This window comes from Clarias gariepinus, chromosome 14 (genome assembly GCF_024256425.1).
Source record: "Clarias gariepinus isolate MV-2021 ecotype Netherlands chromosome 14, CGAR_prim_01v2, whole genome shotgun sequence".
NCBI lineage: Eukaryota > Metazoa > Chordata > Actinopteri > Siluriformes > Clariidae > Clarias > Clarias gariepinus.
Genome location: NC_071113.1, coordinates 6,071,205 through 6,088,613, shown reverse-complemented (window position 1 = coordinate 6,088,613; position 17,409 = coordinate 6,071,205). Strand labels below are relative to the sequence as shown.

The window sequence follows — 17,409 nt, the reverse complement described above, 5'->3', positions numbered from 1 at the left end:
TGTACCTACTGTAGTTCACAGCAAGATTTTAAACCTACTGTCATTTCATCTTATTACGATCAATGGGGAAAAAAGAGGATATAAAAAAAATGTGTGTTTACGCCTTGTTTACACTAATTTGTACTTCTCTCGTCGTCAGCCGATTACACTCCCTGTTTGATAATCGGAGAGTGAATCACAGATGAGAAATGGAAAAAGTAGATCGGATAAAGATGGTTTGTCTTTTTCTTCTCCACATTGAGACAAAGAGTTCTGACCAATGTACAGACAAAACATTCCTTCCATATATACAGCTTAGATTAAGTTTTTATTTTTTTTTTTACATGCTTTTGTACTTATCGTGAGCAGGGTACACACAATGGTACATAAAAAGAGAACCAATCAATATTAAAGCTAGGAAGGAAAAAAAAAAGCAAGCTGGAGGAGCTGGCACTCTACCTGTGAATCATGTTGTGGGAGTGGAGGTACACCAGGCCCTGCAGTGCACCATGAATGATCGCCGCAATCTCGACTTCCTGCAACGGCTTCTTGTGCACTGAGAGAAGACAGAAAGAAATACACATCAGCAGTTTCCAGTTTTAACAGTGTACCACCATCGGGCGCTTACCGTCCTTACTTGTAATTAAACCTGTAAGGTATGGTGTAACGCTGACATTAAAAAAGAAACAATAAAATAATTTCATAGAAATGATTAAGCTATTTAGTAATCGTGAATAGTGATAACCAGTAGGTTCCTAAAATCTGAATAGTTCAGCTCTGTTCTGTTAGATTCGGTCCATTCTGACTTGGTGAGCACTCCTAGGGCACTGTACCCATTAATCTTGTGGTCAGGATGCTTTATGGTCCTTGGATAAAAGATGGTAATGATGATAGGAGACAGTTCAAGCTTCCACAACCTTAAAACTAAAGTTTATAATCAGCAAGGACCAGGTGATATCCCTTGTGTTAATTATATTAAGAAACTTGGAGCTGCTTTATAGTACGAGTTTTGGTGATACACTATACTTCCAAACGTGTTCGCTCGCCTTGCTCTTACATGCACATGAACTTGAGTAACATCTAATTCTTAATCCATGGGGTTTAATATGATGTTGGTCCACACATTGCTATAACTGCTATAACAGTTTCAACTCTTCTATAGAGGCTTTCCATAAGGTTTAGGGGTGTGTTTATGGACATTATTGACCATTCTTCCAGAAGCGCATTTGTGTGGTCAGATACTGGTGTTGGACGAGATGGTGAGACTCATATTTTCCGCTTTAATTCATCCTAAAGGTTAAACTAGGACTCAACAGGCCAATCAAGTTCTTCCACACCAAACTTGTTCATTTATGTCTTTTATGGATCTTGCTTTGTGCACTTTTGCGCAGTCATGTTGGTCATTGGGCTTGGCCCAAGAAACTCTTATTGCTTCAGCATACATTTGGGACAATCCCATTCTCAAAACTTTATGGGAACAGTCTGGGGACGGGCCCCTTCCTGTTCCAACATGGCTGCGCAACAGGGCACAAAGCAAGGTCGCAAGGTGAGTAAATACTTTTTGGCAATATAGTGCATGTTGTATAATTGTATGTTCTCTATCCTGCAACCTTGCTGATGCTCAGAGAGCACTCGTACCGACAAGGATCAGCTCTCTCTTTGTCTCTTTTGGGACGAGATCCAGGATAGTTGTAAACTAAAATATGATGCAAGTGCTATATTTAGCAAAGTGGATTTCCATTAAAAGGGAGTACAACAGTGGGTTAAGTTCACATTCCATGCAAGTCCTCTGTGGTCAGAGCGAGGCTGAAGGAGGTGTACAACCATTTCATATCGTTTAGTGTCTCCATCAGGAAGTTTAGTCACACATATTAAAGCTTTGCGGTGAGTTCAGCAGCCATGCCGGATTTGCTGAGCAGTGATTAATACAAAGCGTTCTCACTCTCATGGTATTCTTGTAAAGTAGTCTGGGGGTTTAGAAAAAGCCGGTCTCTGAATCTGGCGTGTCTTAACTGTCCACCCACGTTCTCCGTGATTGGCCAGCAGCGACGTGTGAATGAATGGGAGGTGGAAACTCCGACACCTTCCTCGAGCTCGTTTGTCACACACAGTGTCGGGTCATAATAAATGGATCGTCTGAACTGATGAAATCGGTGGATCTTGTTCACTGTAATATTGTCTTGATGTATTCTACATGCTTTTGGGACTGTAGTTTTGGATGAGATGGTTTCCCTATTGCTGCACAATGCAGCTGTCTCATATTATACTAATAATGATAGTAAACTATTTTTTAAAAGGTTGTGACCTGCTCATTTAAAGCTGGAGATGAGAAGAATGTACAGATTAATTAAATTTAAAGCTAATTATTGCAATTGTGATTTGATTAGATTCTGTAGCAATAATATTGTTTACTGTCTGATTTGTCTCAAGCTGCTAGATTTCTTACCGGTTTTGAAATATTAAAAACTACCAAAAGGTCTCAAGTGCGTTGGTGTTGATTATTTAAATGTCATGTCTCTTATGAAGATCCGATGAATCCAATGAAGACAGAATAAATTGGTGACTGCATAGCTCTGCAAGCTACAGTACACACAGTGTGTATTTCCCATTGTTCACCGTGTTACATCACACTCCGCTACGGGCCTTACCGCAAATAATACGCATTCACAACAGGGATTTAGGGCTGTGTTCCAAACTGCATTTTATGCACTAAAAAAGGATGCACAAAAAACTGATACCTTGTGTGCCCCAACATAAACTACGATTTACTGTAGTTGTGTAAACACAGTTTGTACTTATTTTATCAATACTTATCTTATTACAGTAATACTTTTTTTATCAGTAAGAAAACATTACTTGAGTTTAAAAAGTTTAAAAGGCATAAAATACAACCTACACCAAATGTACAATGTTATCAGACATCTTTATATTTAAACACAGACACTAAAAGCTACATGTTTCCAAAGAGCCAGACTTTCTTGTACTTTTAATGTGGTCTTTAGGCGATACTTGTCCAGGCTTCCTGAAGGACGTTTTGTCTCACATTTTCAGTCTAGTCTCTGTACCAGTCTCTGAGCATTTTCAGACAAATGGTTTGTGTTTGTTACACCACACAGTGACCTATGAATCATTCAAGCATATAAAAAAAGCATCTAACTTAAGGCATGAACCAGTGAGAAACAGATGATGACAGACGATCAGGCCGGTGATTAGTATACTGGTGAGGCTGAATGCTGTGTGGTTGGAACAGGCGAGAGGGGAAACGAGGCTGCTGCTGAGGTTGGTACATAAACAACCAATTTTTAAGCTGTATCTTTAGGGACTGTGCAGCCTGTCGCAGTAAAACATTTGTTCACATTTCTTTAATTTAGTCTACATTATTTACCTTAATATGAAGTAATGACGAGACTTTTACACAGTACTGTATGTGCTAAAAGCACAGAACACTAGAATAAGAACAGGAATAATTAAAAGAGATCAGATAATAAACAGACAGTGTCAACCTCCAAAAGTCAAAACTATAACTGATCAGCTTTCTCCTGAGTCATTTAACCGAGTTTGAGACACAACCACATCCTGTTACTTGGCTATAATGAGCTCTCTAGTTAAAGCAGCTTAACGTCCGAGTCATAGGCCCTGCAGTGAGGAAAATTCCGAACAAATTAAGGTTCTTAATTGAACAGGTAAGTGTATTACACCGTAGTTACTTTACTTTTATCTATATAAGAACGGACTCTTTTATGCTTTTAGTCTCTCACTGGGTTTATTTACTCGCTCAGCCTTCCTGTCCTGTCTGAATGCCGACTCATGCGTCTGTCATCGTCCCTGTGTCCGTGTCCGACCAGGTGTACACAGTGTTTTCATGCCTAAAGTTGACACATGATACAGTTTGTCTAATCTCACCTGCTGTACACTGTACGTGTACCATTTTTTCCTCCTGATCTCAATTAAAGTACAGCTGTTTCATGTTTATCCAAAAAAAAAAAAACATACAGCAACATACTGGTATAGTAGTAAATATGTTATGATAACCGGGGGGGGCGCTTACCTTCTATTAGATCGGAGGCTGAACCCAAACAATACTCCATCACCAGCTAAAGAAAAGAAAGAGAAAGAGAGAGAGAGAAGATGATTAAGATAAATGGCACTGACTGATCAACATTTAGTAATACCGTCTATCTCTTATTCCTACAAATAAGGGGCATTTACATTAGACACGAGTGATTTGTTCTATGCCCAGGAACACCTGCATACACTATTACTAGGGCCCAAGCACTATGACGCCATAGTGTGTTATTAGGGCCCAAGCATTATGAGTCACACTGTGTTATAAGGGCCCAAGCACTATGACGTCATAGTGTGTTATTAGAACTCAAGCACCATGATATCATAGTGTGTTATTAGGGCCCAAGCACTATGAGTCACAGTGTATTATAAGGGCCCAAGCACCATGATATCATAGTGTGTTATTAGGGCCCAAGCACTATGACGTCATAGTGTGTTATTAGGGTCCAAGCACTATGAGTCACAGTGTATTATAAGGGCCCAAGCACTATAACGTCATAGTGTGTTTTTAGGGCTCAAGCACTATAACGTCATAGTGTTTTATTAGGGCCCAGGCACTATGACATCAGCCCTGTGTCATCATGGTGTGTGAAGGGCCCTCTTGTTCTTTTAAGGATTTGTTTTTTCACTTTCGGGGCTTTTTAGGAAGTCTTAACTGAAATGCTGAAAAATTCATGGAAATTGGCAGACAAGTTGGAACCTGCCAAATTTGGTGCATAGGCTCATACACAAGCATATTGTGTACTTGCATGAAACCCAGTACACGTTTAGAGCCGGGTACGGTCCCCGAACCTGGAACGCTTGTGTTCACACTTTGGGGTCAACTGTACTCTGAAACAGGCCAGGGGCCCTAATGAGAAAACAACTTTAGAAGGTTCCTAAATGACACAACGCATTGTAGATGCTGGTATCAGTATTTTAAGCACAGTTACATGTTTTCTATTTAAAGCTTCAGCTGGTGGTGTCTCGTTGTGACTTCACTTTGGTACTTTCGCAGGCATTATACAACAACTGATTGGCAACAGTTATTTAGTTCCTGTTTTGGTGTAAACACTTTTCTTTTCCCTTCGACATGCTGAAACGAGAACTAAAATGCCATTTTGTGTGTGTATGTGTGTAAGAGAGATTTAGCAGTGCCCTTTTCGGTAAATCAGCACAACTTTAAGAACAATGGTGGGAAATACTTTGTCAGTCAGAGCACAAAGCAGAAAAGCTTCAGCAGTCAAAAGGAAATGGCGTTACTGCGCCAGTGTACACTTTACTCAGGAAAGCGCAATCTCCCTCTACCTCCCTCCCTCCCACACACTCACCCATGCTGTGTGCTCTCGCAAGTAGCAGCCTTTGTACTCCACGGTGTTGGGGTGCCGCAGCTTCTGGAGGAACTTCACTTCTTTGATGATGTCCTGCCACTTCTGCAGCAGGAACGAGAGAACAAAGAAATCTGGTCACGTATCTATTTGTAGGCCTGGGACGATATGTTTCTTCCTGATACACAACGATACAATCTCGACACGATGCAATTAAAAGTTGCTCATGCTAGCAGTTAATGCTTCCAGAACCACTCTTTCACAATTTGAGTCCTGAAATATGTCTGTCCCACCAGGTGAAGAAAAGATATATAGATGTGATAATCTGGTCATTCAGTACATTCAGGTGGTCAGCTGACTTCATTTTACTGCCAAATAACGTTGCGTTGAGTCTAGACCTGAGAACTGAACCACCCCCAGAACATAACACTGTCTCCAGAGGCCTGTACAGTAGACACTATGCATGATGGGTGCATCACTTCATGAGCTTCCCTTCTTACCCTAACACGCCCATCGCTCTGCAACAGACACAATCTGGACAAACTGGACAGACCACATGAACTTTTTCCATCATTCCAGAGTCTAATCGTTATACTCCCTAGCAAACTGAAACCATTTTCTAATGAATCTCACTAAGAAGTGGTTTCCTTGTGGACAGACGGCTGTTTATTCACAATCCTGTCAACTTTTCTTTTTTGGAAGGCATGTGTGGAAATGCTAAAATAATAAAAATAATGACAGACATTGCTCGATCTTTTAACATGAATTAATGGCACGATTCTAACGAATAAGGACAAGATCACAGAACATGTTAGTTTTACATTGCGTATAGCCAACTGTGTTAGTATCCTGGTACCTAGACAATGACTTACAAACAAATTGGACTTACGAACGGGATCTCCGTTCATATGTAGGGGACTTCATCTCATAAGTTGCTCAATGCAGGTTTTTAGCAGAGCAGTGTATAAATGTAAAATAGAGTATTTTTCCTCTTTTCCTGTTCATCACTCCTTTAAATAGACATAGTTATAATTTCCTTATATAATTATAATATTATATTATAATTACAATATACAGAGATGGAAGGTAATTAAGTGCATTTACTTTATTACTAATCTTTCATGTATCTGTAGTTCACTTGAGTAGATTTATTAGAGGATACTTTTTACTTTTACTCTTCTACATCCTCCAAGGAATACCTGTACCTCTACCTAACTACATTTCCGCATGGCGACAAGGTGTTTGAAATGAGATGCGGAGTCGTATCAGACTCCAGTTACGTCAAACAGATACAATAAATGTTGTGGGACCAAGTGACATAAAAACGTCACGATGTGTATCGCGATGTAATGAAGTACTGTGATACTGATCCGTTCCATGTTCCTATGCTACTACATTTATAAAAATAAATAAATAAATTCACCTCGTTCGATTGCTTGCCGCTGTACGACATCTTCTTAATGGCCACCACCTCATTGGTGCGGATGTCATGGGCCTGTGAACGAACAAGGGAAATGATTTATCACTTTTCACTAGTGATGAATACTCGCGCTCCTAAACAGAACATCTTAATCGACCACACACTTACAAAGTAGACGGCCCCGAAGCTGCCATGGCCGATCTCGCGAAGGTCTGTGAAGAGCTTCTCTGGATCCTCCCTGAAGAAGAGCTCGGCCACCTCCGGGTCCTTCAGACTCCCGGCCCGCACACTCGATGGCATGGCCAGCGCCTTCACACAGACATCAGATAAAGAGTAACTGTGAAATGACTATTCTTACTATTCACTCAACTGTGTGAGTAAAAATTTTTTTTAAATATGATGTGTGATCTTTTGTATCACAGGGCAATGTCTTTAAAAATCTTCGATACACGAAAAAAAAAAAAACATCACAGTTTTGCAGTGTCATCAGGTTCTTCAATTTTTTGAACAACTCAGGTCTAATATGGCATTTACAATCATCATGAAAATAAAATTACTATTTAAAAAAAAAAATTACATTTCAAGAATTATTCACGTTCTGCATTAGCCGAAAATTGGACAGAACCAACAAAATGCAGGTCTGTCCTCTTTCCTTCTAAAACCTTTTGATAGAAGCAGGTTTTTACACAAATTTAAATTACACAGGCTTCGATACACCTGCCAAATTCAATGACCAAAAGAAGGTTACAGGACTCAAAAATAAAAATCCTGTATCCACAAAATCAGCTACGTGTGAGGCCTTTCACCGGCCAATCGAATGGTGCAGCTTTACTCGATATGTATATTCTCTTTTTAGACCTCTCTTGGATTACTTAATCTCTCAGGGCAGAAGTCTTTAATGATAAGTCAGTCAACTCGGCTCCACTGGACAATTCGAGACGTCTCCATTGTCATCTATATTACAGTTATGATCATTATATTTAGAGATGCACCGAAATTTCGGCCGCCGAAACGTAAGAAAGCGCCGAAAATAAAAGCCGAAATTGTCGCCACGCCTCTCCCATCCTCCCGTCTCGTTCGCGCTGTCATTACGCATCAAACACGGAGTATGTCGACGGTTTGGAAGCACTTAAAAGTTTCAGATGAGGACAGCAAAGTTGCAATATGCAACATTTTTTTTATACAAACAAAAAGAAAATATTTTAAACACGTTTTTTAATGAAGCCATTTTCGGTTTCGGTATCGGTTTTCGGCCAAGCGCATCCAAAAATTTCGGTTTCGTTTTCGGCCCAGAATTTTCATTTCGGTGCATCCCTAATTATATTAGTTAGCATGAACTCGATACTACCGTAACACTTATTACAAACTGTTTGCAGTGTTGTTAACTGCCTTTTATTAATGTAATATAATATTACATACTTATTTTTTTTATTTTGATGCTAGTGTTGAACGACCAACATTTTATGATTAAAATATATCCTTTATTTTTTTTTTTTAACTATTAAACACTATTGTAACTGCAGGAGCTGCAATGGCACAGGCCCTGGATAGATGGATGGATCAGGGCTTGCAATTGCGACTATTTTGGTCGCATATGCTCCCGAAATTTCATCGGGACCTCAAAATATATTTGGGAGCATTGGTGCGAGTGCATGTAATTGTTGCCGTGCGACCTGTTTTAATTTCTCTACAAATTAAACAGATTAATACGTTAACAGTATGTATGTGTTCTGTGCGCTGAATGCTGATACGATGACGTTCTGCTGTCAAGATTTTAGATTGGTTAATAATAGCTGTCAATCACTCAGTCAGGTGACGGCGCTAACTACAGCGGGGAAATTTTAATTTAAAGAGGTGAAGAAGAGGGAAAATAAAAAGAACACTGATTTCTTTTGCAAACCATATAACGTTACAAATAATGGTGCTACAAAAGAAGGCGTACAGTTTTCGGAGGGAATGGCTGAAGACTTCGAGTGGCTCCGCTATGAAAATGGCTCTATGCACTAAATTCACTGTAAAACCTGTGGGACGGAGTTTGCAGGTAACAGCGTTCGCCACTGAATCGACGCACTTTAAGCACGCGGGCTTGGTCAAACACGGTGAGAGTGCCAAACACAAGAAATGTAGGGACAAGTGTGTAGCAAAATGTTCAGTTTCAACAGGTTCGATCGTTGAGGCTTTTAATCGTCAGGATACTGCCAGCCGTTCCGCGCAGTTGGCAGAACTGAACGTAAAATTTAACACGGCATACACTATCGCCAAAGAAGAGCTAGCCTTTACTAAATTCAAACCCATGTTGCAGCTAATGAAAAAGAACGGTATTGCAATTAACATAACATATGCTAATGACAAGTCAAGTGCCAATATCATCGGCATAATAGCAGATACCCTCCTTGAGAACACTGCAGTTAAAGTATCAGCCCAGTACATCTCATTCATGATCGATGGAGACACTGACCTGTCTGTCAAGGAGTGCGGTCGTTTAATAGTCTACTATATTAATTTAACTTTTAAAAATTGTATTGAGTGTCTAACTGAATGTGTTTGTTGGTTTTTATATTATAAATGGATTTGTTAAAGTGTTAATGATGTTAGACCCATTTAAACATGTATTAAACTAGTGGGAAATATTTTAGGAATCTATGCAGCCACTAAGTCAGCATTTGCTGGTCTTGGGGAGTCATGCCACAACTGGATGCAGAAGACAGTGGCTATGGGAGCTGATGTTCTCTATCCAAAAGCGCATAAAGTCAGACATTAGATCTTCATTACACCCCAACACGGTAGAAGATCTAATTCGAATCAGCGTTGAGGGACCTCCTTTGGAAGCCTTTGATGCCTCAGCCTCAGTCAAAAGATGAGGGATGTCAGAGGGACAGCGAGCCAGAAGACTGAATTTCAAATCCTGGCCACAGAATATGTAAAGCTTTAGGGATTTGTTGTAGCTGTTTGTTGTTAGTGTTGATTGGTGTTTTCAAATTAACGAAATCTGTTAATATACAATTTGTAGTTGTGGTGCTCATTAATTTTTGCTGGTGCTCCTAACTTTTTGAAGTTGGGAGCACCAGTGCTACCAAATAAAAAAGTTAATTTCGAGCCCTGTGGATGGATGGATGGATGGATGGATGTACTTTATTAATCCACAAGGAAAATTGTAAACGAAGAGTGAGAAAGATAAAAAGATAAATAAATACTTAATATTATAGAAAACACGCCATGAAAAACTTCAACAGACTGCCAAATGTTAGTGCGGCGCCAAATGAGAAAGAACTTTTCAACTTCAAAATAATATGAATGTTGAGTTTTTTTCCTTGACTTGTTAATATGCACCCACACTATAGCACTTTGTATACTGATATACTGTTGTGACTTGGATTTCAATGGACTCATGGTCACTGCCCCCATTCCACATTGAGCTTTGTTTAAAACCGTCTTAATTTACTTTTACACTCAATAACTTCTTGGAGTTTGAACTGATCGCCCTGTCTGAACTCCTCATGGGGCGCTGCTATAATTGCCTTGAATGTCCTACAAATAGCAGGGGCACTAAGGCATTTCTGAAGGTCTACAAGAGGCACCGAGGTAATCACGCCCAAGAGCAGAACTGTCTTTTCATTTCAGAGAGGGCTTTATTGTCATCACATGACAACTTAAAGTCAAAGTAAAAAAAAAAAATGAAGGTTTCCTCTGACCTTGCAACCTTGCTTGTGATCATCCACATCATGTAAAATAACTCTGCAATTCATCGGAAAGACACCGTGATTGTAAATGAGCAAGCAACATAATATCTCATTAAGAACCAAATTGTATTGCACAGCAGAGCGCAAATCAGCCTTTCCCTGGATCCTGTGCAACAAGACGTTTTGTTTTGGCACAAGTCAATTCTCATTAGCATTACATTTTTAAGCCTACCGGTTTATATAACTGAACAAGTCTTATCTTTTTCGCGCAGTGGGACGAGCTGCAACTTGCAGCTGTTGTGCAAATATTTTAAAAAATAAATCGTATATCTGGTTGTTTCTGTATTTCTCACCTGAAAATGCTAGACCACTTAGGTGCAGAATTTAATCAGCTGTTCTGGAACAGTTCTTGCAAGAACAGTATCGCATCAAGTGCATTTGCAAAACCCCATCAAGCTTCATGATGAAACTGTCTCTCATGAAGACCTTCCCAGGACAGCGAGACTAAAAGTTACCTCTGCAGTAGAGGAGAAGTCCATTTAGAGTTACCAGCCGCAGAAATCACCAATTAACATCAAACAGCACCTCAGATTAGAGCCGTTATGAAAAATTTACAGACAATAAGTAGCAGATACATCTTAATATCAACTGTTCAGATACAGATACAGTAGCAGATACAGATCTCAATATCCACTGTTCCAAAAAGATTATTGCATATTTTGGACGCATTGTTTTACAAAGTGGGAAGAAATAAAAATCGGAAAAAACCCTCATGACGGTATTGTCCAAACTTTTGACTGCTATTGTATATTACTGTACATACACTAGCAAAGTCTTGCCACATGCAAATATAGTACTAGCAGCACATTGTGACAGACTGAGGGCGCGCCACCCAGGATGTGGGAAGTAGTAGTTGCTGATTTTACTCACTGATAACCAAATATATTTTGATAATTTTAATTACTTTTTCTTTTTTTTAGGACACCTTCACCCATGCTTAAAAGTTTTGTAAATCATCTGATCATAGCGGGTCTCAGTTTTAGGCAAATACAACCTCAGACAAACAATGCTGTACCATACTGATTTTTTTTCCCACCACGGTGTTATTAATTTGACAAAAATTAAGCCAAAAAGAAAAAAAACAAAAACATGTGGGCAATAATAAATATTCCCCTACTGCATCCACAGGATTTCAGATGGCAAGTGTTGTTAATCCTCAGCCTTTGACTAACTTATCATCAGCAGGTGTGCAGGCCACTATAAAAGCAGAAGTTTTGGCAGTTTGCTTGGCTGGTGCATTCCGGTGTGTGTTAACACACAATACCAAGTGGCAAAGATATCCTTCCTGCTATCCGTTATCATCCAAATGGGGATTGGTTCCCTGTTCAGTCTGGTTCCTCTCAAGGTTTCTTCCTATTGCAATCTCTTGGAGTTTATTTGAATCTAATTAAAAGACATAGGCAATGGTCTTAGAGAAGCAATTATTGCTGCACGTCAATCTGGAAAGAGTTTTAAAACATTTGGAGTTTAAGCTTCTACAGAAGTGAAAATTATTCTAGAGGTTGCCAATCTTTCCAGAAGTGGCCATCCCAGCACATTTACACCAAGGTCTGTCTGTGCAATAGTGAGAGAAATACAAAAAACACAAGAGCTACTGTCAGACTCTACACAGCTTACTGACCATGTTAAAAGTCCATGACAGCACAATTAGAAGAAGACTGAACAAGTACAGTTTGTTTAGAAGCATTGCCAGAAGAAACTTCTTCTATCTAAAAAAAAGAACATGGAAGCACGAATGAGGTTTGAAAACTGTACAAACCACAAGGCTTCTGGAACAATGTCCTATACACAGATAAGACCAAAGTGGAGATGTCTGGCTTTACTGCCAATGCCATGTTTGGCGGAAAAACAAACAGCATTTCAACAGAAACACCTTACACACCGTCAAGCACAGTGGTGAAAGCGTAATTATTTGGGCTTGTTTTTGCAGCCACATGACCTGGAATAAAAGTTTTGGGAAAAAAAATAATAAATCAAGGTTTTGGAATGGTCTAGTCAAAGTCCAGACCTCAACCCAGTTGAAATGCTGTGGCAGGACCCTAAGAGCGCTGTGCATAAGTGAATGTCTAAAAACTTCAATGAACTGGAACAATGTTGTAAAGAAGAATGGACCAAAACGATGTAAAGTTATTGATGCTTAAGGTGGATCTACAGGGTACTAAATCATGGAGGTACTTAGTACTGCCTACATGATCTTTTTACCTTCATTTTGTTAAATAAATAATGGCACAGTGAAAAAAAAATCGTTCTTTGTCTGAAGTTGTATATGCCTAATACTACGATCAGATGACTTATGTTTCTACACAAAGAAATTGGGAACTAACTTTTGCACATAGGCACCATAAGAAAATAAAATGCCACAGCAACTAAGTGCCTTCGTGGTTTCTGAAATTAATAGGGCATCGCAGCAACTGGTCAAGACATGATGGCAAAATGCCGTCACTACTGCTGCCATGAAGCTTGCACCCGGTCTCGCTCTCTCTCGCACTCATTCTTGTCCAATTTGTCTCAAACGGCTATATCTCTTACGAGTTATTAATTATTTCAAATGACTAAAAGTATTTATTAAGCTTCGAAATGTTGTGTAACAATGTGTCGTAAACGTCATATCTTCTACAAAGCAATTATCTTTTCTTCTTTCTTAATCGTTTTTTTCTTAACTTTAGGGTCACACAGGTTCAATTAATTGAATCGTTTAACACAACCTTGGTTAAATCGCACAGTCCTAATTTTTAAAGCAGGGTTAATGAATCAAAAGTTAAGAATGTCCGGTCAATAAAATTTTCTTTGACCCAAAGTTCAAATTTCATGTTTGTGTAAGGATGCATATCCCTATATACTGTATGTGCAGCCACTGTAAGTCTATAAAAATGAGCAGTTTATACTTTCCATTGCATTCTTATAAAATTTATTGATAATTTTGTGGATAATTTAATCTTAGAATATTTACTTGTATTTGTATAAAATACAAACAATCTTTAGTGAATCTTCATTTGCACGCAGCTGGGCTGTAAATGAATGTGAAAAGACTTTGGTTGCTCCGTCATACCGGGCTCTCAGTTCAGGTGTTTTACACGCCCTCACCTCGGACCACTGCAGATATATTTGCTCAAATGATCTGTGTTTTGTCTCATAGTGGTGCTGCTTTTTATTATCGCCACCATTTCACAATATATGAGATAGACTGGTTTTAAACTTCCTGCTGGTAGAATAAACATACATTGATCTGTCCATTCATCTTTGAAGGTTCAGTTTTCATAGTCTACTTTCCTTTTCTTGGATTAAGCTATGCTGTGCTTTCGTTTCTGCTTCTTCCGCACACTCCGCACGCTAGATTTCTAGTATTCTTATTTACCAGAAAAGCTTCAGGGTCTGGATTGAACTGTCACTCAATCCGGATCCTGACTGCAGTCTGCGTGATATATTTTTTACTACAGCATTTTTTGTTGTCATTTCTGGTCTTGTACATCAGTATGCTCGTTAAGAAGTTGAATCAAATAGGACTGTTAATCAAATGTACTGTATCCTTGCATCTATAGGGTTTGGGGTTCGATTCCCACCTCGGAATGAGTGCATGGAGTTTGCATGCTTGCATTCTCCCTATGATTTGGAGGTTTCCTCTGGGTACTCCGTTTTCCTTTGACAATTAGGTTGATTGGCATTTGCAAATTGGTGTGTGTAAGAATCGGGGTGTGCGTGTGTGGATCGGGTTCAATTCCTGTCTCGTATCTGTGTGCGTTTGTATGGAATTTGCATGCTTGCATTCCACCCTATCCTTATTGGGTTTCCTCTGGGACTGTGTGATGAATGGAGGCGACCCCGTACACAGGATAAAGCTGTATAGAAGATGAATGAATCGCCCAGGACTGACCTATGGAACATGTGAACATGTCTGTCGTGGTGTAAGGAGAATAAAACACAGTACTCTTACTCCTCTTCACACCTTCTTTTCCATGTCGTGGATTATCATCGTTACTACAACAGCACTGATCTTAACTAGTTTATTGCTTATTTATCAAATAAAGCTCTGCATGCATTTTACCATTTATTATCATTTTTCTTCTCTTTGCCCTCCCCTACTCCTCCTGTTCTCTCTCTTACACACAGACACACACTCAGGCACACACCGACACACACATGTCCCGCCTCCTGCACTGCTGTTTCCTTGGTTCTGGTTCACATCCACACCCATCCCTAATCTGCAGGAACGACTTGTCAATCTAAAACAACAACAATCTGCATCAATCAATCATATCATCAATCAATCAATCAATCAGGCCTGTAAATAACCTGGGAATGAACATTGAAATGTCAGGGTGAAAAAGAAAAAAAAAAAAAACAAGACTGAGTAGAAAGAATATGTGCAGAGAAGAAACACAGATATGATGATGCAGTTGAGAAGCAGATGATGATGATGATGATAAAGCAGTGATGAGAGGGTTTTTAAGGAGAAGCCCCTTACCGTGGTGTCTCCGCTGTAGCTAGCTAAAGCTAAAGCTAGCTCAGTGTCCGGCCTGACTTGGAATAAAAAATAAATAAATAAAAACCTTCGCTCCCGTCTTTAAAACCAGGCAATCTTCATCTGAACATCAGGCCACAGTGTTATTATCGCTCAATGCGCGGGTAAAAAACAACTGGCGCGTTGGACCGTTAAAACCGTTAAAGACACGCGAGTCAGGCTGCATCAGCTGATTGTCAGAGTAAAAACGCCTGATCCGCGGATCGCTACAGCCCGGCTCTCCGCCGCTCTCACCGCCTCCATCCTAATTCATCACTCCCCCCGGGGTCACTGGTTCACTCCGAGCGAGCTGTCACACAGCGCCGCTCCCATAACTCTTTATTTCTTTATCCTCGGTATTGTTCAGGACGGGATGATGGCGGAGCGGGGCGGGAGCCGAGCGGAAGCTCATACACACACGCGCGCGCGCGCATACACTAACACACGCTCACATTCACAGTGCCACCGTTTCCTCTACGGCTCTGTTGGATAAAACTCGTTCGCGTCACAGCTGTCGCCCTCTACAGGCCAAACACGATTAAAGCAAAAGCAAAAAAAAAAAAAACCCAATATTTAGCATCTTTAGCAAACTGCAATGTTCTTCAACCTAGCCAAACATACAGTAGTTATCTTGGCCTCATTTTTACCTCACAAAAAGCTGGCATTTAAACAGGGGTGTGTAGACTATTTGGTAGATATCATTTCAATCACCTGTGCCACCGCCACTTTGGAACACTAAAAAGAAAGACTGTGGGCTCAGACATTTTTAAAGGTGGACATACCGAAACCATTATGAGACCATTTTTAATAGAATAGGGGGAATTTTATGTTAGGACCTCCAAAATGATCCTAAATGCTGAAAAAACACTTTTAAGCATAAGTTTAATGCGTCATCATAGCTGAACCATTTGAGAAATCGAAAATCCCTTCACAGTTTTGCATCGTTAATGTCTTGGGATTATAATAATGTCTGGCCCGGTTTGATGGTAATTGCATAAACAGCCTACGAGAAGTATATCAAAATTACATTGTGTTGTTTTGCAAACAAACCAAAATAACTGACTTCCTGTTGAAGACATGATGTGCAGAGCGAAACCTGTTCAGCTCAATGAGATTTAAATGTGTACCAGGTTTCACATGCATACGTGCAAGTGTGTGTGAGCTAAGCAGGAAAATCTCGTGATGACCCCGTGCCTCGCCCAGGGCCCAGCCGCTCAGGCATCCTAATGGCAGAAGATTCCTTACAAGAACAAGAGGGCCCTTCATGCATCATGACATCTTCACACACTTTGATGTAATAGGGCTGATGTCATGGTGCCTGGACCTGGAATGTATTAAGCCTAAATGTATTAAGCTTATTTCTAGTCAAATGTTATGCTAAAATTGCAATCAAAAATGTAATGAATTTTCTTGCAATAGATTTATGTGGATAATTTTTTTTTACACTATGTTTCAAGTAAACTTGTCATATGCACAACATATCAGTGATAATTGAACCCTGGAATGATTGTTGTGAGGCTCAGGTACTCTAAAGCTGTGCTAAAATAAATAAATAAATGAAAACAAAGTTGGGAGAGGAGAGGCGAGTTCAAGTCAAACAAGGACTTGTGATGAAATTTCGTGTAAATGAGGACAACCCAAGGACTTCAAGCAAAGTATGATGATGAGACTCTCATCCAGTTTTTTTTTTTTTAACTGTGTTTAAAAACATAAATATAAAGTACATTAAGGGAAAAATTGAGGATGTTGGAGACTCTTCTAAACAGCTCGGTTTTAAAAGAGTAAAACAGTAAAGGCATGCAAAGTTATTGATGAAGACATGGGTGATTTCAGTGATTTTCATTTTCCAGGAATATCCTTTTCAGGTTTAATCTACCTGTTGATTAGCACCTAGACGTATTAACTTCTGTGATGCTGTGAAATTAAACCAGTGCTCATCAATGTCAAGAGAAAAGCAAAAATAATTATAGCAAGTAGCTATCGCTATGTTTAAAAATCTAGTGTGACACACTCTGAATAACGAGCACATTGATACTACTGTACACTGCTTATCACAAAGACCCCTAGTATCAGGGTATCACAAAGTTTTCAGAGATGAATCATTCCAAGAAGAATCACTTCAACTCTGCACAAATAAAGGAATAAAACTGAAATTTTTGGAAAAACAGTAAAGCCTTACAGTTTTTAAATTGAAAGCACAAATAAAAAAATGAGTGTGCTTGCTATATTTTGTCCAAAATTTTAAAAGGTTTAGCATGATGACCCTGCAGAACTGTGCTACTGTAGGTTAAGACACTTGTTTGCAAGCATTATAAACATGTGCAATCTGGCTCGTTGGTCTAGGGGTATGATTCTCGCTTCGGGTGCGAGAGGTCCCGGGTTCAAATCCCGGATGAGCCC

At 39.6% G+C, this 17,409-nt stretch overlaps 1 protein-coding gene and 1 non-coding gene across 3 annotated transcripts in view; one reads left to right on the top strand and one right to left on the bottom strand.

Annotated features, from left to right (window-relative positions):
- taok2b (TAO kinase 2b) overlaps positions 1 to 15,440 on the bottom strand; it is a 40,756-nt gene extending 25,316 nt beyond the window's left edge. For both annotated transcript variants that reach the window (XM_053511409.1, XM_053511408.1), the window contains exons 1-6: positions 14,974 to 15,440; positions 6,940 to 7,080; positions 6,775 to 6,846; positions 5,355 to 5,456; positions 4,028 to 4,073; positions 439 to 535 (exon numbers count right to left, since the gene is read on the bottom strand). In XM_053511409.1, coding sequence (XP_053367384.1) covers positions 439 to 535; positions 4,028 to 4,073; positions 5,355 to 5,456; positions 6,775 to 6,846; positions 6,940 to 7,071 — 449 coding nt within the window. In that variant the 5' untranslated portion in view covers positions 7,072 to 7,080; positions 14,974 to 15,440. The remainder of the gene's footprint in view (positions 1 to 438; positions 536 to 4,027; positions 4,074 to 5,354; positions 5,457 to 6,774; positions 6,847 to 6,939; positions 7,081 to 14,973) is intronic.
- Positions 15,441 to 17,337: 1,897 nt separating this feature from the next.
- On the top strand, positions 17,338 to 17,409 carry trnap-cgg (transfer RNA proline (anticodon CGG)). The gene has a single exon. It is a non-coding gene; the product is annotated as a tRNA-Pro (tRNA).